Consider the following 15361-nt stretch of genomic DNA (forward strand, 5'->3'; position numbering starts at 1 on the left):
TTTGGCAGTCCTCTGGGCTTTGTGGCAGGAGTAAGAAAACCATGGGTTTTCTATTTAAGCAACAGGAAAAAGGGTCTCTACATCACTGCCTCTTATTTAAGCAGAAGTAAAACATCTCTAATGCATGTAGGATTTAAATGAAAAGAAATTATTCAAAGTCAGCTCAGCCACGCACCCAACACAACATCCTTGATCCTGTAGTTTTGCTTAGTTGTTTGGCTCAGGAGAAAACAGAGGGAAAGACTTGAAGCAGAGGGGAAAAAAATAACAATACAGATTAAACCAGCACACAAACATACAAACCACCAAAACAAAACATAAAAGCAAGAAAAAATAGGTGATTTATTTATTTATGTGTGAGGAAGCGGTGATTGTGACATCTTGTGGCTAACAGTTAACTCTACACCACCAGGTGACAGGCCAAGAAACTCGTTCACTCTAGTCTTTTTGATATATTTTTAGTCAAATACTATATTATTTTCATTTTCAAATAAAATCCCACTGATTTTAATATCATGTTAGACAAGGTTGCAACTCTTTACAAAAACAGTAGGTTACGGTAATATTACCCGAGAGGATTATTATACGAGACGCCCATTGGGCTACTGTAGTGTAACCTTTTATTATCTGGATTATTTAGATCATTATTTTTTTTTATACTATTATTCATTTTCAAGTGTTATTTATTCCTAATCTATCATCGATCATCGATCATTGGGCCGATCAGAGTTCATTGATGGGCCAGATCTGTGATCGACCCTCTTTGACTCCACCCACTCAGTGACGTCTCTGTTGCAGTCCGTTGTTTTGGTTGTTTTTGCCCTAAGTAAGGACTGCAAGGTAACTCCGTCCTCCTAGACGACAATCTGATGCTACTTACGTGTCAGACTACAACCTTAATTTTACCCCGGGTCTTTACAGCTGCTTCAATGTATAGAGGAGGTAGTTTTAGCGGCGTTAGCCCATACGGAGGCTGGACCTGCCTAAGACCTCAGGCAATTTCTATCTGGGCAGCGATAACATTCCGCCTTCACTTTGACAGCCCGGCGCTCGATGCCTGTCTGTACTGAGGACGTGTCACTGGCCATTTAACTAAATGACAGTTACTGTGCACGCTGGACGAACCGTTTGTTTTCAGGTGAACGAGTCAACTCTTCATACACAGGCAGGTTTGTAGCTAACTGTCAGCTGTAGAGGACTGACGGTACGTTAGCAACTTATTAGCGACGACAGAAACCCTCACAGCTTTGTGTTAGCTAGCTAAGGCTAGCTAGCTACACTGTCTCACTCTGCTCTCAGCTTGGTAACTACCTTATTTTCCTCATATCTCTTCAAAATGTTGTTTTGAAGAGGTTTGGGGGTTTCTTTAGGGTTAGCAAGTGCTTGTTTTTATATTCAGGATAACGTTAGTTGATACTGTTAATCGAAGCTGAGCTGCAGTATTGTTTACATGCGTCTACATGGATAGCGGTCAGCTGGATTGCCCTGTGTGTGGCAAGACCGGATCAACTGCAGATTAATCGCAGTGGAGACATGGAAATGGACCTGACAGCGAGCTAACGTCTAGTCGACTTTAGCCAGAAGTGCACAGCCCACTCCCCACCAAAAATGAGGAATATCTGGGCTCCAAATGAGCACAACTGCCCCTGCTGGGCTGTGTGATTCTTATCAGGGCGTGGGACAAAGGACAGGAGGTTGTCTGTCCATTTTACAACTAAGCCTGAGGCAACTCTAGATGAGGAGCGTGAAAAGTCAACTTCGCTGGCTCCGACCGTCTGGCCCCGGAATGATGATGATAAAGACCCTTCTGATCACCAGTCTTCTTGGCTGGGTAAAATGTCATGAGGGCCAGAGCATGACATCAGAGGAGAAGACTGCTATCAGGTGAGCAATGTCTACACGAACGTGCGTCCGCAAGTCACTGCAATTTGAAAAGTGTGTTTGTGTGACATTTTCCCATTTTGTTACTTTATATTTCTTTTCTTTTTTCTTACAGGGACCAGATTATTGAGATGTTTGATCACGCTTATGGTAGTTATATGGTAAGATGTTCACTTGAATGTAATAACTGCTATTACCACTACATTGAGATTTGCTTGCTGTTTGACTTTTAAAGTTCAGTTGTTATGAGTTGGCTTGAACCCCTCAGCAGCTCACTGCAATTAAGCCGTGTGTGGTTTGAAGTCAAATGTTGCTAAGATTTTGACGATCATAGCTAAAAACAAGAGCTGTGAAAATGTTGGAAAATGGAATAGGGCAAACTGAAGCATTCAGTGACAGACCATTTGCAAGAGAGTGGTGGGCACCACTACTGTTTACAAAGCCGAGGCCTGTTATGAAGTATTATTTAATATTAAAGAAAGAGTTTATTACAACTCCTCCAAGCAGCTAATAACCATATACAAGCTTTAGTAAAATACCTTCCTCAGTTAGAATCTTTCTATTTAGTTGCTTTGATTTTTTTAATTTTTTTTTTTTTTTTGTGCCTCTGAGGTAGGTGTCATTTTTGGTCTGTAGTGCCCAGAGCCTTAATTATTTTTCTTTCAAGCCATCATTAAAGAATCTGAAATCTGGTATACTAAATTGAAATTTGTCCTGAATTCAATAATGAAATAGTGATAATATTTATGTGTTAAAATGCAAGAAAATTGGGAAATGGGAGACAATAAACTGTTGCATTATTGATTCTGCAGTTGTATGATCTCTGAACTACTCATTTATTTTTCCTCCCAGAGATTTTCAACCCTCCAGCCATCTGTTTTCAATGCTTCTTGTTCAATAGACTGTTAAATAAGGCTTAAAGACATTCACTGTTTTTTGTGTCGCAGAAATATGCCTATCCAGCAGATGAACTGATGCCTCTGAGCTGCAGGGGGAGAGTCCGTGGCGAGGAGCCCAACAGAGGCGACATAGATGACTCTTTGGGAAAGTAAGTTCATCCCCCACAGGCATCTGGGGTCTAGAAGAATCCAATGAAGTTATTTAGCCATGTCAGTTAAACTCAGTCAGTCAACCGAGCCATACATTTTTAGTAAATCAGTTGGCACCACTTTGTGGTTTTGGTCATTGGTCATGATAGTAGTACAGGAGATCAAACATATAGGAAGATAAATGCTTAGTTTTTTGTGATGTCTTGCCTGTCTAGGATTATGTAGTATATGCTAATTGCAGTCTGGAAACAAGTCTTGTACAGTCTTCTGTTATGTATGATACAACACATCTATTTATATCCTGCATATGTTACATAACGTAATTGCATTATAAGTACAACAGATTTGACATTTACAAATTTACGCTTCATTACAATTTAAACTGCATCAGTGATAAAGTAGGATACCAGGTCTAATGTGCTGAGCCTCTCATTATTGCATTTCTTCCTCTTTCTGTGCAGGTTTTCTCTCACATTGATTGACACCCTCGATACCTTAGTGGTGAGTGTTTGCTATTCATTTGCATTAGCATGAAATTAGTTATCTCTTTTGTTTTGTCTGGTTTTGTTTTTCAATTCCTGTTTGTGTGTAAGCAGGTATTAAACAAGCTTGATGAATTTGAGGATGCAGTAAGGAAGGCTGTGAAAGATGTACGTCTGGACAATGATGTGGTGGTGTCTGTGTTTGAGACCAACATCAGAGTTTTGGGGTAGGAAACATGTTGGCATTTATTTACCTTTGTACAGCATATAAATATTAATGGTGTTATTCAATAAAACTATCTCAGTAACAAATTTCAGCTCATGTTGGATTTTGAGATCTTTCTTTTTTCCCTTCATGCAATTGTCCCCAGAGGGCTTTTGGGTGCCCATGTAATGGCTGACCTGCTTCGTCAGCAGGGCAATAGGATGCAGTGGTATCAAGATGAACTCCTCCACATGGCCAAAGAACTGGGGCATCGATTACTGCCTGCCTTCAACACCACGAGTGGCCTTCCCTACCCTAAGGTACTTGGTTATGCAAACTCACCACAAAGAAAAAAGAATGAAGGAGCTATTTCTGACTCTAGAACTTAAAAGAATTTGCTCTGAGTGAAAGAATAACATTCTTCTTCACTTGGTTTACCAGGTGAATCTTCGATATGGAGTCCTGAACCCACTTTCACGCACAGGCACTGAATCAGACACATGTACAGCCTGTGCAGGGACAATGATCCTGGAGTTTGCTGCCCTCAGCAGAATGTCAGGAGAGTCTGTTTTTGAGGTATTATCTCCCTCTTCCTCTGTTGAAAATTAGACAATTTCAATATTCAGTTTGGTTTTCCAATACACCCTTAATATGAAGGTAATGAGTTCTAATCGTACAGTACAATGATAACGTAAAGTTTTCTTTGTTAAAGAAACATGCAAGGAAGGCAATGGATGTCCTCTGGGAGAGGAGGCAAAAAGGAAGTGATTTGGTGGGGACTGTTATCAATATCCACAATGGAGAATGGGTCCGCAGGGGTGAGGCAATTTAAACCCACAAATACATTGTGAATATGATCAAAAGAGTAGGAAAGGAAAAGAAAGGGAAAAAATCTGTAACTAGAGCCACTCAATGAACGGTTAACGCAATACAGAGCACTGATACAAACATTACTTCACTTTAGTGACGCTGCATTAAATTGACTAACCTATCACTTCTGTGTTTATAGAGAGTGGCGTTGGTGCTGGAATCGACTCATACTATGAATATTTGATGAAGGCCTACATTCTTCTAGGAGATCATGTCTTTCTGGAGAGATTCAACATTGTACGTTTTTTTTTTTTTTTTTTAAAACACTGTATCCCTGCATCTTCTGGTTGTTTATAAGCCTATAGTCCAGCCACTGGCCTCTGCAATATTCCATGAGGCTGCCATTGATCACGATTCTATTGTTATTGTTTGGATTGAAGAATTTTCTGTTGTTCTGTTTTTCATTATGTTTGTTCATAACAGCACTACAGTGCCATAATGAAGTACATCAGTCAGCCTCCTCTGCTGCTCAATGTACACATGCACAACCCCACTGTGAGTGTGCGCAGCTGGATGGACTCTCTCCTGGCGTTCTTTCCTGGCTTACAGGTCAGGCATCCTGTGTTAAGCTGAGCTTAATCAATCACATTTACTAAAATTAAAACACAGAATGGTAGAAGGTGATTGCAGAGAGGTGTCTACGAGGAGCTAATTACTTTATTTAATTATAGAAATAGTTGCACTCATGTTGCTGGAGTGACATCTTATTTTTCACTTAGGTTTTAAGGGGAGATCTGAAACCAGCTATTGAAACTCATGAGATGCTGTACCAAGTCACCAAACAGCACAAGTTTCTCCCAGAGGTAAGGAATTTTGGTAAAAATTTCCTCTATTCAATGATTTTTTTTTTCCAGATTAAGTATTTATACTCCTCAATAAAAGTGGGGGATATGGATAAAATCTATGTATTTTTTCAAAGCTCTCATGTCTTCAGCAGTCTCTACAATGTAGAAAATTGTCCAAATAAAGAAAAACGGTACTCTATGTATATAGCGAGCATTTTTCAGGTTATGACATATATCCACGAAAGTTTATGTGCAATAAATCCATTTGAAGCCACAACATTAACAAATACAATAGGTGGGCAGCAGCTGCCACAAATGCCCAATTTAGAAATAAGTTGAAATATGTTGTAGCTCTTTCTTTCTAAAATCCATGCAAAGCACATTTTTACAGGAACCTAATTTCACCAAGAGCTGTTTCTTCTTTTGGTTAATCTTCCTGCAGGCTTTCACCACAGAGTTCAGAGTTCATTGGGGCCAACATCTACTGAGACCAGAATTTGCAGAAAGTACCTACTACCTCTATAAGGTGAAAAATAAAATTTACTTATTTCTTGTACTGTACAGCAATGATTCAGAATATTAAGAGGGGGTAACATTTATCATATCATATTGACGGTGTGTGTCAAGGTCAGAGATATATTGCACGGCAAGTAAAAAGGTGAAACAGCAAGGCCTGTGGGATGCTCCCAGTGTGTAGTGCTATCTATTAACTGTGGTTAACTAAGGGACAACTCACAGACTTGTTTTGAGTTGGAGTTATTTTCTTGGCTTGTATACATAAGGTTGGCCATAAAATTTTGGTTAAGCGTATACACAACGCTTTTTCACATCAAGCACTGAATATAATGTTGTACTGTGAAGGAACGTTTCAGTTAGTCTCCAAGTGTCTACCTACAAGGCCATTTACAGGTCAACATAGCCCACTGGCGGCTGCTTCTATATCATCAGTTGCCATAGTTACCAAGGTTAGCAGGCCTCTTATTGACACTCAGTGTTGGTAGATTTAGAGCAGGGGTCCCCAAACTTTTTTGGGGCCACATCAACTTTCCTTTCTGTGGTGGGGGGGCCGAGATGAGTCTATAACAGGAAACGATATGGGCGAAAGTGACAACCAGTATTATAATGATAATTTGTTGCAGCTGCCCTTTGCAGCTTGTCCAGCGTCAGTTCACACCGGGAAGTAGACTGTTATTTTGAAAGGTGACGGAAGTTTTATGTTGAAACTGTATCTGACTTCCTGTCTGGTGCGATCGATGAGCATAAATTGAGGCGGTTTAGAAGCGGCCTCCATGAAAAATAGACTTTCTGCGGATTCACAGCTCCGCGCCGTGGCTGGGACGTTGCTGATCCGGTCCGCGGCGCTCTCGGTGGAAACTATCTCACTGATATTAAAGGTGGCTATTTGTACCGGTGATCGCAGCGCTTCCGCTTCCGCTCCCGGTGGAAATTAGGCTAAATTGAAGGCTAGCTAGCCTACAGTCAATTGCAATGGATCGTTTTGTGATCAAGAAAAAAAAAAAGATTATAGACTCACGTGCACTTAACCACAACAACAGACGCATCGTCCTCCTTTAAAATAACACAAAGGTGATTTTTTTTTCCTGACGTTATCATAGACTGGTTGTGATGATTTGATGCGACACTGAATCCGTTACTGTAACGAACGCACAGAAGTACGTGGCATGTATTTTTGTTTGCAATAGAAATATAATCCCCAAGATTGTGATGAGCCAGTTCCTTTTACGCTCTTTCAGTGTGTGCCCAGTTAACAGCCACGGGCTGTTTGCACTTCTTGTTGCGGCTGTACTTTGTAACCTGTTATTAAATTCACTATTAATTTAATTTCTTAAGTTGTGATCCGAATCAAACGAATAGTTGTTTGTTTTCATTAATTGTGGATATGGAATAAACACACTTCTTGCCGCATTTTTGATGTATTGTTTGGTTATTGGTGTGGCGCTGTCACCTTTGCACATACAACATTTTTGCCATTGCCTTGCGGTCGCTTGTAGTGTAGCTGTGTATCATAGTTGCTTTTATTGAAAAAATGAGAGCTCCTTATAAAGTAACCGAAGTCGTGAAAATTAATTACTTCCTTAGCATCCTAACGTATTGGTCAAGCTCACCCTTAGCACCGGGAGAAAAAAATCCTGGCGCCGTGCCTGTTAAAAAATGGGCGATGTTTAGAGGGATTGTTTGGGATTGTTAAGTGAGCCACTCCAGTTGATTAGGCGGGCTGGATGTATTTTGGGGACCACTAATTTAGAGGGAGACCAAGAGGTATCTGCAGTCCAGACTGATAATAAAGGAGAAAAGAATATTTGTTAGTGTTTCCAACCAATAATATTTTAGCTTAAGTAACCAACAGAAGATTCACACTTATTGAATTACGCATGGATTACTTTGACTTAGTAATATAGTAATATAGTTGCGCTTGAGCCATGTAATAACTTACATATAACTTAATCGTCCTGCTTTAGACAACAATATCTCTTGAAAACACTTTGATTTCCGTTAGTCATATGGTCATTATTATATTTTGTTTTTGCAGGCCACTGGTGACCCCTACTACCTCAGAGTGGGACAGTCCATTGTGGAAAAGCTCAATGCTTATGCCAGGGTGCCTTGTGGGTTTGCTGCTGTTCAAGATGTCCGCACTGGGGCTCATGAAGACAGGTATTATGTGAGAGGAATACAATATCAAACATGTTACCTCAAAAGGTGAAGTCTGTTAAAATTAATTTGAAAAATACTTTATAGTCCTCTGTATCTGTATATGTGTGTGTAGGATGGACTCCTTCTTTCTGGCAGAGATGTTCAAATACCTGTACCTGCTGTTTTCTGAGAAAAACCAGCTGCCCATTGATATTGATGACTACATCTTCACAACGGAAGCTCACCTCCTCCCTGTCTCTCTCTCTACCACCAAGCCGCCCTGTCAAGGCAACATTTCTGTAAGAACTTATAGTACAATTTAGATTTTTAATCGTCTGCTTAATGCACACTGATACTTGCCAAACACAGAGAGAGCAATTTAGCTCATGTAAAAAAGCACTTAGATTTCCAACACTATATGATGTAATTAGTTATTATTTATTGCCCCCACCAATACTTTTTACTATTGTTGTGCGGGTAAGTACATGTTACATGTTTATATTAAAATGCAAACTGACCCTTTAATATGTTAAATCTAAGAGAGCAGAAATTTAGTCTAACTGTGGGTAATGTTTTCCAGGAGGCTGTTCCTGTTCGTCAAGAAGAAGATCTGTTCACACACTCGTGCCCCAGCACAGAGACGTTGTTTCCCAACAACCCGTCATTTGCAAAATCCATCCGGGACAGTTACAAGTACCTCACTGGGGTGGGACGAGCATTCCGCCCCCTACCTGTCAGGTTTGTTCAGTGGCAGCAGTTTTTGGTTTTATCGCAATTTTTCTGATGTTATCCAATTATTTATTCATTCATCTTCAACCACCAATCAACCACCTATCTGTTTCCGGGTCACCGGGCACTGGGGGGTGCTGGAGGCAATCCCAGCTCACGCTGAACAAGGGTGGGGTACACCCTGGACAGGTCACCAGTCCTAAGGGCCAACACACAGAGACAGACAGAGACAAACAACCACTCACACTTACACCTACGGACAATTTAGAGTCACCAACAGTGGGAGGAAACAGCAGTACTCAGAGGAAACCCACACAGGCATGGGGAGAACATGAACATGAAAGCCACAGAAAAGCCCCAAACCCGGGAACTGAACCCACAACTTTCATGTTGTGGGGCAACAGCGCTAACAACTATGCGGCCGTGCTGCCTACTGATGTTATCCATTGCTATTTATTTCTATTTAATTTATTCTTCTATTTCCCTCTACAGGGAAATTGAACTACCACTCCATGATCATGGCATAGAGCCTGTGGAGTTTTTGAAAAGCATGGGCATTTCTCTCTCTCCACTGAATGAGGTCGCTGAAGGAGACACTGGAAGTCAGAAGGTATTGTTTCCCTCCTTTTTTCTGTTTTAAGTGGCCAATAAATGTGGACAAGCAAGTCCAAATATTTACGATAAGCCATAACATTGTCCCAGTGACATATTTAACTGAATACATCACTTAAGAATGGCGTTAAAACTCAAACTGAATCACTTTAAAAGCAATTTTTTCAGAGCTATAGTAATAATTACTGAGTATTTTAATTTTGGATAATAAATACAATGCAGGCTGTTTCTGACAAGCAGATCTGCCGCTGAAAGGTGTAATCACACATATTGTGTTGGCCTTTACTAGTTAAAAGCCATGGTGTAGAAGGGGGTGGTTCGCTTTAAGCACATGAATTACTTCTCTGTTGCCACCCTTTAAAAGATCATAACTTTCATTCACACGTCCAAGCTTGATCCAAAGTGCCTGCTAAATTATAAAGACATTCCAAAGAAAATGAAAAAATCCATTATGACGACATAAAACTGATATGTCGCCAAAGAACAGTTTTAACCACCGCCTCTTAACCAAACATTTTGTGTTTTCCACATACACCACCGCCCAATCACATGACCTATATATCCTCCTGACACACACAACACGGCCTCTCGACACATAAAAAACAAAAAACAATAATATAAATAATATAAATGTTCTTGGCAATACCATAAACAAAACACACATTTCCACTGTAAAACTAAGGTGCCAAATATACAGAAGTAATTAATTTGATGATTTAACGGCTGCAACAAATTTATTTTTCAGATTGTGCAAGTGGCACAGTCTTGGATTTAGAAAATGATTTCTATGATCATCTTATCACTTATGCTATGCTCTGTTTACTTCAGCAGTAAGCCTGCTTACTCTGGATTTCAAATAGTGTAGATGAAAGGAAAGGCAAAGCAAATGGATAACTAATCTCAAGTTTGCTTCTGTAAAAGATTTATAAGGATTGGATTAATAATAACATTAATTCAGTGAAAATTGGGTCATGGCAAGGAGTGTACTGATTGAATATTACAAATGCCCAGAATGCATGCTACTTTAGAATACTACATGCACTTTTCACAATCCACTTTTCTTAATATAAATCCATTCAGGGGCATAAAGGAGTCTACCGAGTAAAACTTGTGGCAGAGGTAAGCCAAACACCGGAGATGGAAGAGGTAGTGCCTCATGTTGTTCAGCTCATTTCCCCCCCATTTCTGGGACAGACAGTCCTCACAGCAGGACCTGCTAAGTTTGGAATGGACCTCTCCAAACAGGAGCATGGAGTGAGTTTCCAATTTGAAAGTAGTATATTATTCAATGTCATTATCAAAACTGAACCTTCACAAACTAAACTCATGTGCCGCAGGTGAAGGGCAGCATTGTGAAAGCTTCCCCCTACACTGCCTGTGGACCAATAGATAACGCAGTGGAACTTAAAGGCCGTATCGCTCTGGTACTGCGCGGTGACTGCATGTTTGCAGCAAAGGCTCGTCGGCTTCAGGAGGCTGGAGCCATAGGAGTCATATTTATAGGTAACAAACTAAAATCAATATTCATAGTTTAGAATAACTGCCAAATACCTCACACAAAGTGAATAGACATTAACCATTGCCCTATTGTCTTTTTCAGACCACCGGGAGGGAAGTAATAGCGAGGAAACTCCCCTCTTTCAGATGGTTGGAGATGGAGACTCCACTGAGGAGATCACCCTAGCTTTAGTCTTCCTGTTCAGCCGTGAGGGTGCAGTGCTCACATCTGCCCTGGAGGAGCATCACAATGTGGATGTACTGCTGCTGCCTAAGGAGAGACAGCTTGGATGTGGTGAGAGCCAAAAGGAATCTAAAGGGGATATTCTGCATTTTATTGTTATTGCCAACAAATCTGACTGCAAGACAATAAACAAACCAGTCATTTCATTTCTCTAAACTATAGCTTATAAGCTTTCTGTACAGGAAGCCAAGTAATTCTCTGTTTTTTTATTAGATTGCCAGCATGAACTTTAAAAGTTAATGTATGACATATCTTCATATTTATAATGCAGAAGTCTTTCAATATCTGTACTGACTAAAGTTCTGCCAGAATTTTGATAAAAATCTAATTTACTTAGCTAAAACAGTTAGCTGCCACTTACTATTCCTGAGGGCAAATAGAGAAACTTTTATAAACGTATGGCACATCTTCTTGATGTGACATGTCACAATTTGTTAAACTTTGGCAACACCTTTTCATGATAAAGGTTTGAAGGTGTCTTGTTCCTTCAAAGCCTAAATCTTACCGTCTCAGATGTAATTGTTCTCTCTCTTCTCATTTTGATTTTACATGTTAATGTCAATGTCAGCTTTATTTATATAGCACATTTAAAACAGCCAGCGGCCTACCAAAGTGCTTAAAGTAAAACAATAATAATAAAATAAAAAAAATAATAAAACAAAAAAAAAAACAACATAATAATTAAAACCTGAAATAACGATGTTGTAAGATATAACAAATAAAAGATCCAAATAAAGTGACTGTATTGAAAGGCCAAAGTGAACAAATGCGTTTTAAGCAGTGTTTTAAAAATGGAGAGACTGTTGGAGAGACACAGTGAGGGGTAATGGGTTCCATGGAGTGGGAGTCGCAACTGTGAAGGCACCTAGATTTTTAAAAAGATCGAGGAACATCTAAGAGCAGCTGATTAGCTGACCTAAGGGCTTTGGAGGGCTGATGTAACTTAATAAGGTCAGACAGGTATTCCGGGGGCCAGCCCATTCAGAGACTTTAAAACAAATAAAATAATGTTAAAATTTAGCTAACCGGAAGCCAGTGAAGTGAAGAGAGCACCAGAGTTATGTGCTCATGTTTCTTTGTCCCAGTTAGGAGATGAGCTGCTGCATTCTGAACAAGCTGCAGGCGGTTAAGCTCTGACTGCTCAATGCCAACATACAGGTAGTTGCAGTAGTCTAAACAAGATGTAATAAAAGCATGAAACATCTCATTGTTTCTCCTTGTCCAGATAAGACAGAAAAACCTATTGGCATGAACATCAAACTCAGTCTGGCAGAGGAGGGGGAGCTGGAGGACGGAGCAGCCAGAGGTCCCACTCTGGAGTTTGTCTTGGACAAAGATGAAGTGCTTCTTAAGGAAGAGGAGCTAAAACAAGAGCAGCAATCACAACAGCAGCAACTTTATGCAGAGGCAGCCGAGAGTGACAGAACTGAACCGTGTTCAGCAGATCCATCTCACCCTCCCAACTCTGGACCAGACACAAATCCTTGACTGCTGAAGGTCACAAAGTATAGAATTTCCTTACACTGATCCCTCATCAGTTTCTGAATGGCATGTGCCTCAGAGTCCCTCACTGCCCTAAATGGAGCCCTGACTGAATGAGCCTGCGTGTTTACAGCCCATGAAGGAGGATTAAGCAGTGCGATGGCAACACTCACATTCTGCCTTGACTTTGAAACATAAAGATGACTCTACATTTATTTAACAGTCATGTGTGGACCTTATTTGCTGTGATGCAGGAAATGTAGGTTTTGTGATCTCATGTGAGTAAACTAGGTAGTTAATGGGTCAAATGTGTAGGAGGAGATGGCTGGGTTGGTGCTGTTTAAACCTCACCTGTAGTTTTGCTACTGTAGGTATATAGAAAGTGCACATGGTAATATTGCCATATATTAATGACTAGAATTTTAAAATACCTCAGCTTAGAGGAGATGGGGCAACATAAAATTGCCAAGCTATGTTTTTATGCAATTCCAATTGTTTTCAATCTTGGGTGCACCTTTCGCGACAGCAGGTACTGTTTCATATTTAGTAAATATGAATTACTGGTCAGTAGAGTGTGTTTGTGAACATGGCCAGAGTAGTGTTAGAGTAGATGGTGTAAAAGAGCTGGGGCCAATTTGAAGATTTTATTTTACTTTTTAATAGTGAGCAACTTCAGGGAACTTCAACAGTGAATACAGTTTGCTAGGTTTACCCATTTGATGAAAGGCTAGTGTGTGTTTCTTTCTAAAAAGTATGTAAGTATGTGTATTATTGCTTTCAGGTGAAGCCTCCTCATATTGCTGCCTGGTAGTAATCCAAGGAATTAATAACAATTGTTTTGCACAACAGATCACAAATAACTTTCTGATTTACAGTTTGGATCTTTTCTCTGTAAACAATTTTTCCTCACAGCACAACCGGGTGATAATTGTCATCTTAAAAAGATTTAAGATGACAACAACAACAACAACAAGAAGATTTTTTGCCACAAAACATCAACAAGCATGACAAATTTGTTCAGCTGTAAATTCATTGTAACAGATCAGTCTACTTCTCTGATTATCTGTGGCAGATTTAAATAGGAATGACCATGGGACATCATTGCATTTGTGTGGGTGTGGGTTTTGTACTGTCTGGTGGGATCAAATATGCTAATTGAGCTCTAAAGCCCAATTGTTATCAGAATATGACATAGACAATTGTACTCCACAATGTTGTTGGACGTATTTTTGAATTGGTTTTTTAAGTTCTATTTCTCAAGACCTAAATTTAGAGTTTATTAGTCTGCGTGTCACTCACACTCAACACAAACTAAATTGTTTTTGGGCATTAATGTAAATAATGTAATGTCATATAATGTTTTGCAACAATGGAAATTTTATATCTCTTTAATCAGCTTGTTCACATTCACTAGTTTTATTCTTATTCCATGTTTTTGTCTTTTTGGTACATGAAATGTGAGCCGAAGTTGGGGGAAAGCACTTTTTCTGTCAGTCTGTTTCCGTTTATGTTTATACATCAGTTTTTCCTGATGCTGCTCAGTACATCTCAAGTCTTAATCCAACACAACATTTTGTTTTTGTGTTTAACCTGTACGAGCCACTGCCAAACATATACCTCAGGACTATGTATGTTACTGTTCACACAGGAAAAAGGACCATGGCTAAAGAAAAACTAAAAACTTTTTATTATTTTTCATGCTAATATTTAATTTGTCTCGTTATTTGAAGGTTTCTGTTGATCAATGGCTGTTTCTCAAAAAGTGCCAAAAGAGATGCATGATAATGCTCCTGCTTCTGTTACATATCTGGTCTGTATTTGGTTTCTGACTGTGTGTTGAAGCAGTCTGGTCAATAAACTCAACCTTTTCTTCTTTTATTTCTGTAATTTCCTCTGCATTGAAACTGTGAGGAGAAACAACTGGAAAGTTCTATTGCTGCGCATCATACTCATTTTCATGACTCTTAGGACTCATTCATGTCAGCGAGGATGTAGTAATATTTAGAAGGATACTGTTGTCAGCTGAACCTACATGGCATTTTGTATAGTCAATTCTAAATAATTTAATATAGAATTTTTTTATTCTATTAAATTATCAGGTCTGGTACACTCAAATGCAACTTGAATGCTCAAAGTGATGAAAGATTTGACTTTCAGGCTGTATTTGAATGTATTGTACATCTGTACAAGGTAGCTTTTTATGTATAAAGGTATGGGTACAGCACTACAATTTCATATACAATTTCTTCCTATTTATTTTCCTATTATGCAATAATTCACAGAAGAAATCTTGTGATTAATTATGCCCATAAAGCAGAAACCAAAATGCCTGTTTTCTAACATTTTGGTAATCATACTGGATGTGTCAGATGGTAACAGCTGCCATTATTGCCATGCTGATGCCATTATTGATAATGAATGATGATGACAATAGCGACAAGAAAACAACAACAATGTGCTGTGAAATTTCTAAATTCAGCAAAAGTTTAATAACAGGATGAATGCTTCATTTAATTTTTATAAAATGTAATCTAAGTGTCAATTTATTCTTTGTTGAAGTTGGCCAGCTGAAGGTTTTGTTTTTGCCTTTGGTTTGTACATTTTCTTTCAGCTCTAAGCAAACAAACAGGCACCATCTGCCTTTTTTGGAAATGAATAAGATAATTAGTGGGTGTGGGTGAACAACAATAGAGAGGAATTATATGTGACGTTTGTTTATTTGATGTGTATTCATATCTCTTTGCATGTGTCCTGAAAAATCATTTTTGCAGCACCTGCTCCAGCCTGCTGCATTGACACTTTATCTATTCATTATTTTTTCTCCCAATAGGTTTTTATTAGTCAGTTACTCTATGTTGATTCATTACAAA

At 39.2% G+C, this 15361-nt stretch overlaps 1 protein-coding gene across 1 annotated transcript; it reads left to right on the plus strand.

The window, feature by feature from the left end:
* Positions 1–862: 862 nt before the first annotated feature.
* Positions 863–14369, plus strand: LOC115052304 (ER degradation-enhancing alpha-mannosidase-like protein 3). Its single transcript, XM_029516358.1, has 21 exons — positions 863–1138; positions 1469–1884; positions 1997–2042; positions 2829–2929; positions 3392–3431; positions 3527–3639; positions 3784–3937; positions 4059–4193; positions 4330–4435; positions 4627–4724; positions 4911–5036; positions 5207–5290; positions 5715–5798; positions 7824–7948; positions 8061–8226; positions 8508–8665; positions 9149–9266; positions 10349–10522; positions 10606–10771; positions 10869–11060; positions 12235–14369. The coding sequence occupies exons 2-21, from the start codon at positions 1736–1738 to the stop codon at positions 12495–12497; spliced, it is 2598 nt and encodes an 865-aa protein (XP_029372218.1). The 5' UTR covers positions 863–1138; positions 1469–1735; the 3' UTR covers positions 12498–14369.
* The last annotated feature ends 992 nt before the right edge of the window (positions 14370–15361 follow it).

Source organism: Echeneis naucrates, chromosome 12 (assembly GCF_900963305.1).
Source record: "Echeneis naucrates chromosome 12, fEcheNa1.1, whole genome shotgun sequence".
Classification (NCBI taxonomy): Eukaryota; Metazoa; Chordata; class Actinopteri; order Carangiformes; family Echeneidae; genus Echeneis; species Echeneis naucrates.

Coding starts and splice junctions, on each gene's coding strand:
- LOC115052304 (XM_029516358.1), top strand. CDS start 1,736: ATGAGGAGCGTGAAAAGTCAACTTCGCTGGCTCCGACCGTCTGGCCCC. Junction 4,194..4,329: donor CAGGAGAGTCTGTTTTTGAG/GTATTATCTCCC, acceptor TCTTTGTTAAAG/AAACATGCAAGGAAGGCAAT. Junction 8,666..9,148: donor TTCCGCCCCCTACCTGTCAG/GTTTGTTCAGTG, acceptor TTCCCTCTACAG/GGAAATTGAACTACCACTCC.